At 46.4% G+C, this 13,271-nt stretch overlaps 1 protein-coding gene across 1 annotated transcript; it reads right to left on the bottom strand.

The window, feature by feature from the left end:
* Positions 1 to 6,852: 6,852 nt before the first annotated feature.
* AHSA1 (activator of HSP90 ATPase activity 1) lies at positions 6,853 to 13,262 on the bottom strand. The gene is made up of 9 exons (XM_068148656.1): positions 13,077 to 13,262; positions 12,507 to 12,697; positions 12,250 to 12,332; positions 11,346 to 11,463; positions 9,616 to 9,704; positions 9,144 to 9,278; positions 8,248 to 8,349; positions 7,679 to 7,730; positions 6,853 to 7,274 (listed from the first exon to the last, which is right to left on the bottom strand). The coding sequence occupies exons 1-9, from the start codon at positions 13,154 to 13,156 to the stop codon at positions 7,102 to 7,104; spliced, it is 1,023 nt and encodes a 340-aa protein (XP_068004757.1). The 5' UTR covers positions 13,157 to 13,262; the 3' UTR covers positions 6,853 to 7,101.
* Positions 13,263 to 13,271: the final 9 nt, after the last annotated feature.

Below are 13,271 nucleotides of genomic sequence, written 5' to 3'. Positions count from 1 at the left end.
TGATGACACTACATTAAATGCTACATGTCTTGGGCCTCCAGCCCCAACTGTGCTGCAAAGACCCTGGTTGCTTTGCTTCCTTCCCTTATTATTATATGTATTACAGAATTAGCCAGGTTGAAAAAGACCTTCGAGATCATGAAGTCCAACCTATCACCCCACACCATCTAATCAACTACACCATATTGCATGGTGCTTGACTGCAAGAAGTGCAGCTAACAGAGACTATCTGGAACCCACCACTGCAGCCATGGGATATGTGAAGTTCCTCTCACAGGGAAGGAAGCCTCCTTCATCAGGGTCAGGGCTGAGAAGCAAATACAATACCTGTACCTTAGCCCTTACCCTGGCCAAAGTTGGATGCCAGCCATCCTTACACAAGCACACTTCTTTAAGCAGGGACTGAGCATGGGAATGGGTGAAAAAGCCCAGCATCATCCCAGCTGGAACACTAGTTTGACAAAGCACCTCCAGCTAATGATAGCAGGGGGATTTGTACAACTTTCCAGGGATCACAACTTTTTGTTGCCATTAATTAGGCACATAAATCATGACCACTTCCAAGCTCTTTCTATTTCCAGCTGTTTTCCCTTCTTCTCTCTTTCTCCTTTTGCTTTGTGCTGGCTGCACATCTGTCAAGGGTTATCTGTTACTCCAGCATGGGGCTCTGCTCCACAGCTGCCTGGTGCCATTACTGACCCCTGCCTGAGATTAGCAGATGGCTCCTCTCAGTGAAAGATGCTCTGATCTTCCTACTGATCTTCTTCAACATCAAAAACGTTGTTGCATGGAACCTAAACTAGGGACAACAGGCTGAGCTGCACTTTGCAGGAAGAGCAGCACAGGGAAGATCACTCTTTCCCTGGATAGGCAGTCATACATAACATGCCTAACATGCCTTTATCCTCAGCAGCAAGGTCCTTGCTGTGCATAGCTGAGGTCTGCTCTGAAAATCTCGGGCTGTAGAAATCCCACAGCCAAAAGATAGAAGCAGGAAGAATTGCTGCCCTAATTCTGCTAGTGCCAAGATCTGGAGATGGCACCTGAAACCATGGAGTAAGTCTGCTGCATTTTTGCCTGCTGCTTTGAATGCAAGACTTCTTGACCAGCTGAGTTGTCAAAAGTATGCTAGCCTGGACTGGAGCTCTGCATGGCTCAGCTGTACTGCTTCCCTGGCATCCAGCTTGCAGCCAAGTTAATTCATACACAGAAGGAGCTGTGCCCAGATGTTGCTAGGCACAGCAGTCAGCATATTCCTGTTGCTGCTGACCTCCAGTTTTGGCCCCAGATGAGTCAGGAGCAAGCTATGCAAAGACTTTTTCGTTGAGACTGACACCTTGAAGGCATGAGTGCATGGTCAGCTGCCTGAGAGGCAGGTGAGTGCAGCCCATCTCTTGGGGATGGACATGAGATTTCATAGGAGCATGTTTACAGTAACAGAAATCCCATTAGCTATCTGCTTTTTTTCAGGGCTCCTGCTCCAAGAATCTGCTTCTTGGAAAGCACACAAACCCCCTAACTGATCCCCAAAGGAGCTGCTTTGGGAAGAAAAGACAGAGAATGACAATGCCAGAAGAGTTTGGCCGAAGCCTGCAGAGCAGACCTAACTGCAAGGCCTGGCTTTAGCCTAGGAAAGCACAACAAGGTCTGTGGACCTTGAGTTAAAACTGAGGCTCCAAAGAGGAGAAAAAAGAACCTTCCAAGCACTCCCGTTTTGGGTTGGTAAAGGCACTCATCCCACTGTGTGGCCACACTAGCCCTCTGGACTGGGTGTGCTGGTGACACAGCATGGCACACTGCTGCCAACTTCTCTCTAGAAGAGTAAAAATAAAATTAAATCACACTAGCTGCAGTTCTCCAGCAGCAGTCCTGCTGACCAGAGTGTAAACACTGGACAAATGGGAGTTTGTGGCGAGACCTGGTCTCCTGGGCTTTGCCTTCACCCCAAGTACAGAAAATCACTCCCAGTGAGTGCTGGGTCCCCAACACCCAGCAGAACTCCTCCACTGCTCCACTTTTCACTGACACTATGCAGAGGGATGCTGAAATCATGTCAGAGTAGCCCTGCCTGATGTGTCCATGTGGCAGGATTTACTCCCTCCATCTCCACAGAGAAGAGACCCAAACGTTTGCAGTCAGGAAAGGAATGTCTTCTTCCCTGCCATGCAGCGGCCAGCTGCCCCTCAGAAATGCCTGAGAGGAGCCCAGCTGGCAGGGCTCAGCCTCTGCTTTGTTCCAGGTCCCTGCAAGCATGTCAGCTATTCTTCTGTCACTGCATGGAAGCCCAGCAGTAGGGATCACAGCCCCACACAACTTGATTGTCACACAGAGGCCAGGGGCTGCAGCAAAGCCATGCACCAGCCAGTGTCCCCCACCACACCAGCTCCTGACAGCCCTGACCCTTCCTTGGCTTGTGTGCACTGTGGGAGCTGAGCAGCCACAGGCCAGGATGTGAAGTTTCCGACGAACCAGGAGAAAGTGTCCCCCCGTGCCAGGCATCACAGCCTTTGCACACAGGGATGTGCCACAGAAAAACAGATTTAGACAAGAACCTTGGGAAACTACACAGCCCCACCATGGGGGACATGGGCAAACTGTCCCTCACTAAAGGGTCCCACTCCCTCCTGGGCTTCAAACTCTGGTGATGGAGATGCCACAGTAACCCTCAGCTTTACTGTGCTTCAGAGATAAATATTTTCCTATCACCCTTCCTGCTTTATTTTAAGACAACTGCCTCTAATCTGCAGTGGCCACAGAGAGCATATTATTATTGCCTTACTTGCTTATACCTCTCATGTATTCCAGGATTTTATCATGGTGCCCTATTTCCCTCCCTCTCTGCCCTCTTCTCTAGACTTAATGCAGGGTTTCCTTAGAAGCTGTACTTGCAGACCTCTGGTCAGTCTCATTGTCCTCCACTGAACTTGAGCTCTTTCTTGAAGCATGTAGCCCATAGGAGGCTTTCTTAATGCTACGTGAAAGATCTCTTCACAAATGCTACAAACCACAGCCTGCCCAGGCAGCTTTTCTTCCCTTGCATGATGTTTGGAATTTGTGTTAATTTGAAAATGCACCATAACCTGCCCAGTTCAATCATCTTTTACAGATGGGCTGCCAAGCCTTTGACTTTTCCTCTTGTGCATATTACTGGTGGTTTCTGCCTCACTGTAAAACAAGGTGAGGTCAAGTATACATGTATTCTTTTTTGATCCTGAGTCACTTTTCCACTTGGGTACAACAATTTTCAATCCTAAACTTGTCTTCTAAGGATTTTGCAGCACTGGCAGTGATGTAAATTATTTTAGACATTTAAGTTATCCATGACATTATCTTCTATACCAAAACATACTGGATTAATTACAGCTCTATTAGGCCTTCCCTTATTTGCTAATAAAAATAACATATAAAAAGCATTGCCTAAAGCCTTAATAAAGCCCATGCATTCTGCTGAAGCATCAGGTTAGCTCAGTATGGGTTGTGCTTGATGTAGCCATGATACAGGGGTGTTGGTCAATACTTTTTACCTGCTTATCTGGGTGTTTACAGGTTGCTGACTGCATTTGTTTGTTTTGGAATTAATTGGTCTTGCAGACTGATCTAATTCCCTTGGTCTTTGCCTCTTTCTTTCTCCCTCACCTATCTCATTCCTCCTTGAATTATGACAGATTGCTCTGCTGTCCCAAGTCTTCTAGAGTGAACTGCATCAGGCCCTGCCATGCTGGAAACATCCAACTACTTTTGCTTTGGCTTTTCATTTCTTTAAATAGATAAGTTCTTCCTGGTTTGCTACTGAAGTAGGGTTGGGATGAAGTTTCAAAGCAGTTTTAATAGTTACCTAAGCTAGGGATTTCTGTCTCTTTGATTTGTGGCCTGATTTTCCCACAGAAGTTTCACATACATACATGATCAAAACACATGAAAAAAGGCTGAACCATGACACAGGTTCACCTAAACCAGCATCCAGTCTCTGACAGCAGTCAAGAGCAGGTGAGTAGTAAGGAAGAGTAAAGAGGACAAGCACATGTAGCTATTTCCCTGAAGTGCTTTCCTTGTCAGCAGTTGGTGGCTAAGAAACTCCCTGAGATAGGATGGTTGGTCTGATTAATAGCCCTTGGTTAGTTTTTCTTCCATGATGTTTTCCACTCCTGTTCTGAATGTATGCAAACTTTTAGTGCTGCTGAAGCACCAGCTGCAAGAAATTCCAAAATTCACTACATGTGTGCAGAGAGTAATTTGGTTGGGCCACCTTCCCTCCCTTGTTTGATGGTTGCTCCTTACACTCCATACGCCTCATGTGTAGCCAGTTAGCATCCACCTCTGACCTCTCAGCACTGAAAAAAAATCACAGTTTACTTCTTTGTTTTCTTTAATTCACAAAACTTTCCCTCTTACCCTGTGTCAGGTCAGATTCTCAAAGAGCTTTTGGGCAGGAGTATACAAGATCTTGCTTTTCTTCCTCGTCTTATATAGCCCTCTCTCCATCAGACAGTTGAAGGACTGAAAACTGTGTCCAGCTATCCTGGCATTTTCAGGACAAGCAAAGGTCTGGGCTTTCTCATTAGCATCTGTATCACTTGCATCAGATGTCACTGTAGCTGAAGGAGGGGGTCTCCCTGCTGTGAGAGCAGGTGAATGTAGCACAGAGACCTTCACCAGCATGCCTCGACTTAAGGCTCAGATAACTTTTGCCAAGTAAACAGCAGAGGCGGTGTAAGGGATCACCACTGCTGTGCCCTGACACCATCTCATGACACACTCTGTGGCTCAGGCTAAGGGCATGCTGGCACAGGTTTTCCCTCACCAGTGAGTTAGGCCAATAGATTCAGTTGTGAACAGCAGCCACTGCATGGCTACACAGCCACCAGCCTCTTCTGCTGCTGTGCACAATTTCCAGACCCAGGGAGCCAGCTGCTGCAGTACCAGGGGAACTCAGGGCAGGCAGTTTTGCTGGAAGAAGAGCCCTCAAACAGCCTCCAAGCAGAGCCCTGAGCCCATGAACCCCATGAATATGGGTTGCTGGCTGAGGCCAAAGCCTATCTTATTAGAGTAGCAGCAGGATACCCGAGGTAAACCCTGTTTGTGATGAAAGGAAGGCAATTAAAATTCCACTTCAGCTGCCTTCCTGTCCCACTTCCTAACCTTCCAGCAGCAGGTGATTAGCAGGGCCTGCCTTCTGCTGCCCTGGCTCAGCTGTGCCAGCAGAGCCCTGCTGCAGGCGAGCACTGCTGCCACAGCCTGGCCAGCTGCCAGCACGGCTGCCAAAGCACAGCAAGGACACTCGATTCGACTGCTGAGCTTGCCCCAGCTTAACTTACAATGAGCTAATTTTTCCCCCCATTTTTCAAACAATTTTGCAGTTCTTTTACAGAAGTTCTTGCCTTGGCTGTGAACATGCCTGCTAGGCTTGCTGGTTAAGGTTTCCCATGGTTCAGGATTTCCCAAATAGAAAAAATCAAACATTCAGTGTGACATCAGTGTGCTTGCTTTTGTTACACTCCTGCAGCCCAGCAGATGCCTACACAGGTGTTCATCTGTGCATAAGAATTCTGGCAAAATAGGGTTCAAGAGGGGATTGGGCATGGCACTTGGTGTCATGGTTTAGTCATGAGGTCTGTGGTGACAGGCTGGACTTGATGATCATTGAGGTCTCTTCCAACCTTGGTGATTCTGTGAAAATACCTGCAGCACCTTTCCCAGACAGACAGCTCTTTAAGGAAGACAACCTAGGGGGACACAGGGAAGCCCTACCCCATCTACACCTGTCCTATCTTCAAATGACTTTTGTAGTCACAGATCAACACAGGAGTAAGCACACCACATAAAACTTGTGCATTCATACTGCACTCTTGACATCCCTACACACCTTGCCATGAAGAGTGTGTGGAAGAGGCTAGAAATGCTCCTTCCACTGCTTAAAAGGGAACTCAATCACATTTGTGTTTTTTTTTAACAGGCACTATAGTGTTTTTTTTTTTCCTGTCTCCTCTAGTGAAGGGGATGGATACAACATGCCACTCAGATTTAGCAAGAGATAAATTAAAACACCTCCCCAAGATAGTAACTTCTCATCCAGCAGCAGTACTTACTTCTAGCTTACTAGAGGTGCTCCACAGAAAACACCAGCAGAAGACAAAACGTGTGAGAGGAGCTCGTGCCTCAAAAGGAAAACTGAGCACTTGTTGCACTTGAGGTTTGGCAGACTGGCACTTCTGACCAGCACTGGGTTTCTTCCTTATCCTCTAAGCAAGTTTATTGCTTTAGAAGACATCTCTGCAAATGAACTGTGTTAACATTAGAGAACAAACAAGTGGTTTTCCCCTCACCAGCCAAACAACACTGGAAGTGGGGTCAGCCAAAAGTACAGCACCTTGTTTATTTTACAGGAGTCAACCCCACCCTCTGAATGTAGTTTGCTTTGGCCTAAAGCTCTCAGAGGTAGCTGACCCTGGGACCTGCAACCATTTTGTAAGTGGGAGTTTCCCTAGCAGTCATTTGGTTTTCTGGGCTATCAGGTGAACAAACTATCAGCACTCTCGTAGAGCAGCCTTGTCTAAGAATGGGTTGTGTTGGAGAAAGGGATGTGTAAGGGAGGAGAGAAATAGCTTGAACAGCATCTTAGATCCCTTCAGAAATGGAAAGGGTTTGAAACATTTACTAGCGGCAGATCAAAAGCAGAGAAAACGAGCAGCTGCTCAAACTAAAAACTGCATCAAGCTAATGCTCTCCACTCTCCCAGAAGTGAGGAGTAAATCACGTTGGGATCAGCACTCCTTATTGATTGCTGTTTTTCCAGACAGATCCCTTTCTCAGCCTATCAACCAACCCTTTGAACTCAAGCCAATCTGACGACACAAGTTCCACAATGGTTTTTTTAAGTTAGGTTTATTTAGCAATAGAAGTATGTACATGTAAGAGAATCCCCTGCAGCACGAGACATGCACAAAGCAGTGAGGGACTGAAAGTGGTGCTGCTCAATGGCCTTCCTTATCACCTGTCATCCCACTTTACTCAGCAGCAGGGCCAAGATTAGAAAGGGACAGGTGAGAAATTTATCAGTCCACGTGGCAGAGTCTTCAGGCAGAGCCTTCCCAGCAACTGGTATTAAAACAAGCGGGCGCCGTAGCCAAATGTCTGTTTAATGCCCTCGAAGTAGTAGCGCTGCCAGCCTTGCTTTGTTCTTTCCTCCTCACTGGCAGGTATGCCCTTTCCTTCCAAACACACCTCTGTCTCACCACCTTTGTCAGTGAAGTTCAAAGTAATTGTTGCAAAGTGCCCTGGAGGGACCAAAGCAAATCTGTCAGTGCGTGGTATAGTATATGCTGCCTCAAGCTGCTGCTCTGCTCCTCCTCTCACACAGCACCACTTAAAAGACTCCTCAGGATCCATCCCAGAGGGTCTATTTATGACAGCTGCAGGCCTTCAGAGAGGAAGGAGAGGGCTCCCTCTTCATGGGATTTGAAGCACTTGCAGCCACAGCTGAGCAAGCTGCTACTTCCTTGTTCCTAATCCCTGACTACTGCTCTAAGCCATGGCTGACGATTCTGACTTGATGGTGTGGGATATGAAGCTGGGAAAAGGCTGGTACTCTGTGTTCCCTGTTCACAAGCCAGAGTGCAGTGTGGCAAATGGGGATGGAAATCTTGAAACACAGGCAAGGGTCCATTCTTGGACTACTTACCAGCTGGCCAAGATTTAAATCTCCATTTCATAACAAGTTGCTTCTCGGGGACCTTGAAAAGAGAAAGACTGAGTAGTAATTTTTTGCAGATCTTGCAGTCTAGTAAGAAAGTTAATCTGAAGCCTTAGAGACCCCTTGAGAAACATGCACACACATACAGAGGGAAAGAGATTGTAAGTGTCCTTTTCTTTCCACTATTCTAGGATTGTAGGCCATAGTACACTCCCAAACTCAGAGACAGCATCCCTATCCAGAAGACTTCAGTGGAAGGAGAGCAAAAGAGAAAAAGGGTCTTTTACTATCTTTAACACCCCTTCAACCCTCAACAAGTAAGTAAAATCAAAGACAGGGCAGCTGCATGACTGGAAGCCAGATTTTCTCCCCAGACTGAAGTCCCATACATTAATCTGTACTATAGGGAACAGTTCAATAGCCACAGCAATTGATTATAGATAACTAAGAGCACCAGGCAGAATTCCACAACTAACTGAAGTTTTGTTAAAGAACTGATGTGTGAAAAACAAGAAGCTGCCCCTAAGCAAGGTATATCTGCACTAGTTAGTACTTACTAGGTCAACAAACTCTCCTGTGACACTGCCATCCAGCAACTGAAATTTGCCTCCTTTATCAGCCTCCAAGGTGGCTTGTGCATGAGTAAAAGCCTGGACCATCTGAAAAGAATTCAGAAGATCCACATTACTTTGCATCATCTGCTTGCAAACTTGTTGTCTAATGCCTCCCTTACCAAGATACCAAGGCTCTGGAAGAGGAGGTAAGTCAACAGTGTGAGACAAGACAAGACAAATGCCCGGCCCTGGCCAGAAAATCAAGGCTGTAGCCACCACAACAGCATTCTGCCTGCCTGGGGAAAACAACCCCTAGCTTACATATTCCATGTAGTGTTCTGTAAGCCATGCTTCTGCTCTGTTGATTCCTTAAGGAAATCTAGTTCTCAGTAAAGTGGTTTTTTTTTCCTTTCTTTGCATTTTTCTTCTTTTCTTTTTCTTAAAAAGAACAAGACACTGAAACCATGTTTAATTAATAACAAAATGCCACTTTCTCTCCTTGAACCACATAACAGCATGTGCAGGAGAGGGAAAGCTATGCCCAAAGTGCCCTTCGATGCCACTTAACCTTAAAAAAAAACCCAAACAAAACCACCACCCCAAAAAAACCCCAAGAGCACACAACTGCAAATCCCAAGAGATGTGACCACATGCACTAAGGGATACACCTACAGAGAGGTGCTGATAGCATTCTGGAGCTGGCTTCTGGCTGGCATTACTCCTGTCTTATCAGCTGTGTGAAAAGATGGGCACGTGAGCTTTAAGCCAAGTGTCCTGCAGACCAGCTTTCTTCCTCCAATCTCACGGGTCATGGACATCCTACAGAATGCTCTAAAAAGCTTTTTTAGCAACAACCTCCTATGTGCACAGGGCAAATGTGAGAATCCGCCTGGCATTACCTCCTGCGTAACGAATACCCGGTAGAGTTCCTCGGGAGACGTGAGGAAGGTGTCCTTCAAGCTGATCTTGCACGTAGGGATCTTGACTCCTATGGATTTGGACTGTGACGTGGCAGTACCGCTGCTGGCGGCCGTCTAGCGAAACAACAAGCAAAACACACACGACCCCCTAGATTTTGCACCAAAAAAGCTGAACAAGTGGTTCACATATCCAAGAGAGGAAGAAAAGGAACCAAAGGCCTTGGGTAAAGGCGTAATTAGGTGCAAGCATATCTGAGCGCACAAAGCAGATTTATCACTCTGAATCAAGAAACATCACGCGCTGCAAACTGAAACAGTCAGGCCTCCCCCACAGATTCCTGACTACAGGCATCCTATAAACAGCACAGGTTGCTCCTGTAAGCTCCAGAATCTAATGCTGTGTACCTTTTCCTTCACAGATCCAAAAGCACGTTTGCAGAGTTTTATTTACCTTGCGGTCTTCTGCTTTAGGAGCCACCTGAGGTGTTGTTTCCATGTGTTCACCGTTCACTGTGGGCAAAATCATGCCCTGGGTGAATTCTGGAAAGACAGGAATGTGCCCATGAAACTAAGAAAAGACCAAGTAAACAGTTTTAACTGTCCTTTGAAATTCACAACCCAAAAGGGATTCCTGGTTCCTGCCCTGCTCTTGCTAGCACCCATGACTCAAAACAGTGTTGAGAAAAGTAGAGAGACCTCTTTTCACTGGCAACTAATTCTTCTTGTCCTCACTACTCCTCACTGAAAGCCATCAGAACTTGTCTGAGCTTACCTCCTCCTCCTAGCCTAGGCATACTAATCACCATGTTCCACATGTTGTTCTCATATTAATGTCAGCCTTACACTTACGTAGCTTTTTCTCCCTTCTCTCACCCACCACTATAAACAGCAATCATATCTCAAATACTTCTATCTTGCTGGTCTAGATGAACCAAACCCAGCTTTACAATTGCTTTTCAGACTGGCTCTCCCTTCCTCCTATTATTGTAGTACAGAATAGTTACTTCTAACTCCATCTTCACATCATCTTTGTTGACAGCAGATGACAGGACTACACAGAAACTCAGGGGAGGTCTCACCAGTGCCCTGCTAGCTGCACTAGTGTTTTTATAACTCCACCAGAAGCTTCTACCTTTCTCAGCTTTTTCTCCAGCTCTATCACTTCTTTCAATGCTCTTCCTCCTTCCTCTTCATCTGTACAAACTGGCAAAATCCCATTATGCAGCAGAATTGTATGTTTTATATATATATATATATGTGTGTGTCTGTCTGTTTTATCTTGTATATCACACCACTTACTTCCTAATTGTTACTTATTCCAGACCACAAGATTATATGGTTATACCTGAACAACATTCTCAGCTTCCACTGGGTGACTTCATCTCCCACCCTGAACACTAAAACATCTGAACAAAAAAACCCAAGGGTGCAGAAATGTTATCCTGGAAAAGCAGCAGCCAGCAGCAGCTTGTATTCAACACAGCCTGAATACCTAGCATGTGTAGTGCACTGAAAGTAATTAGACATAAAAAGCAACTGTAGTGTTCCCAGTCTGTACCAGACAGCAAAGCAGAACCCATCCAGAGCACACTGATTTAAGTCCAACTGCTGGAAGCAGGTTTATCTTCTATACTAAGTTTGATCTTGACCTGAGATATTCAATGACACACACAAAACCTGTAGAGCCATGTCCAGTTTTGAGCTATTCTGAATCCAAACAACACTAGATGCCTTTACTAGTGTAGCAAAAGAGAAAAACTAACAAACTAGAGAGGAGTTCTCACCTTCTACAGGACTAACTAAAGGACAAATTGTGCCACATGCAGCGACTGCTGTTTCTGTGTCACTGGGATAGCAAACACATTTTACTGGCTTTCATCTTCTCCACAGCTGAGTTTCAGTGTGTGAAGGACATTCTCAGTTTTAGAACATCAATACAAAAACGTTATTACTGGGTTATCACCAAACCAAATCTTTCTGGGCTGTGCTAGTGTTTAAAGACACAAGTGCTTCTTGCCAGATGTTAACCATTTTCAAGAGACAAGTTAACTGTTGTTGCTGTGACACCCTCCTGTTGAGATGGGGTGAGGATCTAATATTCAATCCTCTTGTTACCCCCATTCTTCCTTTAACACTAGCCCATATGGGCTCCCATAGCACTTTTCCTTCTCCATTACATACCTGTTTTGAGAGTGCTGATGTAAGTTTTCATTGCATCTCTTATTTTTTTTGCACCTTCTTGCTTCATCAGAGTCTTCAAGTTAGTGTCAGGCTCATCTTTAGCAAGGCTGACAAGGATCTAAATGAGGACAAGTACAGATTAACAAATCTGTACTTGCATGGTCCTTTTATTACTCAGATCAACATCACAGATAGGTTTTGACTAAACTTTAACAAGCAACAATGTAATTTTATTAATCTTTCACTTTATCTCTCAGAGCCTACAGCAATGTACACATGTACCTAAATACCTTCATGCATCGTCACAGAGTCATTCAGGTTGGAAAAGACCCTCAGGATCACCACATCCAACTGATATCCCTACTCCACTAAGTTCACCCCTAAATCATATCCCCAAGCACCACATCCAAACCACCTTTAAACATATCCAGGTTTGGTGACTCTACCACCTCCCTAGGGAGCCCATTCCAATTCCTGACCACTCCTGTGAAAAATATTTTCCTAATGCCCAGTCTAAACCTACCCAGTCATAGCTTGAAGCTATTTCCACTTGTTCTGTCACTAATTACCTGTGAGAAGAGACCAGCACTTATGTCTAGAAGACAGGAATTTGATAAAGATACATCCCAGGAAGTGTTCAAAGCCAGGCTGGATGGGGCAACCTGGTCTGGTGGAAGGTGTCCTCGCCCATGGCAGGGGCACTGGAACTAGATAATCTCTAAGATCCCTTCCAACCCAAACCATTCTATAATCCCATGGTTGTGTTAATTTAAGTAGTCTCTAACACTAAAAAAGTTATACACAAACATTCCTTAAAAGGTAACACGAAAAAGAAAGTATTGTGTGAGAGTTCTTTTTAGAACAGCCACACAGCCCAACAGTATCAGCCTTTAGTTGTGCTTACCTCGACTTCATCGATGTCATTTTCATCTGAAAGATTAGGAATCTCCACATAACCTTTGTATTTCACTCCTGTCTTGGAGGTGCCTATAATTACAATTGTTTAGATCAAGATTTCTTACTTCAGCTGCTGTAAAAGCAAACATTTTAGCACAATGCAACACTTCCCTTCATACCTATTTCCCAAATGACACAAGTACTCTTATCTTTAATCTCACATTTGAATCAGTCTTTGAAACAGAAGTGGAGACCATCACTCACCAGTCCATGCCAGCTTGATAGCCCATTCATAGAAGAAGATAAGTTTCCCTTTGCGGTTGTTAATGGAAGCCTCTCCATCCAGCTTGCTCACTTCTGTCACCTCACAAGCCCCTTCCTCACCCTCCACTCTGACAGGCAGGAGAAGAGTTTTCAGCCGCTCGGTGGACCAGTTGGAGGCATCTCGCTCCGTCCTGTGAGAAAGCAGGGGGGGGTGACAATGTGGGACAGGCCGCACCAGCAGCACACACTGGGACTACCTGGCCTTCTCGGGTCCTTCCCTCTCTGCCTCGCTCCAACACGCACACAGAGCCCTTCCCCCAGGCACTTACTCAGGCATTCCCCGGGTGCCCCAATGCACCAGCTCGGGTACCCCCCACACAAAGAAGGCGAGGCCCTTCTCGAGGCGTCAGCCCGGACACCCCAGTCCAGCACCAACACACAGGTAGGGGAAGAAGAGAAGTACCCGTTCCCAGGGACACCGGCCGGCAGCCTCCCTCCGCCCAGGGGCACGGAGGACGCCAGCAGAGACGCCCTGACGAGCCTCGGGGCCGGCGGGCCCGGCCCGCTCACCAGTGCCAGTTGTTGACGTTAGTGGCGTCCGCCCGCTGCTCGACGATCCAGCGCGGGTCTCCCTCCCCCCACTTGGCCATCGGGACCGCCGCCGCTGCTGCCGCCGCCTCCTCCGCACCGCTTGTCCGTGGAAACTGCTAGAACCGCCGGCCGCCGCGCCACCTCCCGGCTTCCGTCACCGGCACGGTCCCTTCC

This window comes from Melanerpes formicivorus, unplaced genomic scaffold (assembly GCF_026170545.1).
Source record: "Melanerpes formicivorus ecotype bairdi unplaced genomic scaffold, bMelFor1.0.p_v2 SCAF_17, whole genome shotgun sequence".
Taxonomy (NCBI): Eukaryota; Metazoa; Chordata; class Aves; order Piciformes; family Picidae; genus Melanerpes; species Melanerpes formicivorus.
Note: the sequence above shows the minus strand (reverse complement) of the source record. Positions and strands in the feature narration are given on the sequence as shown.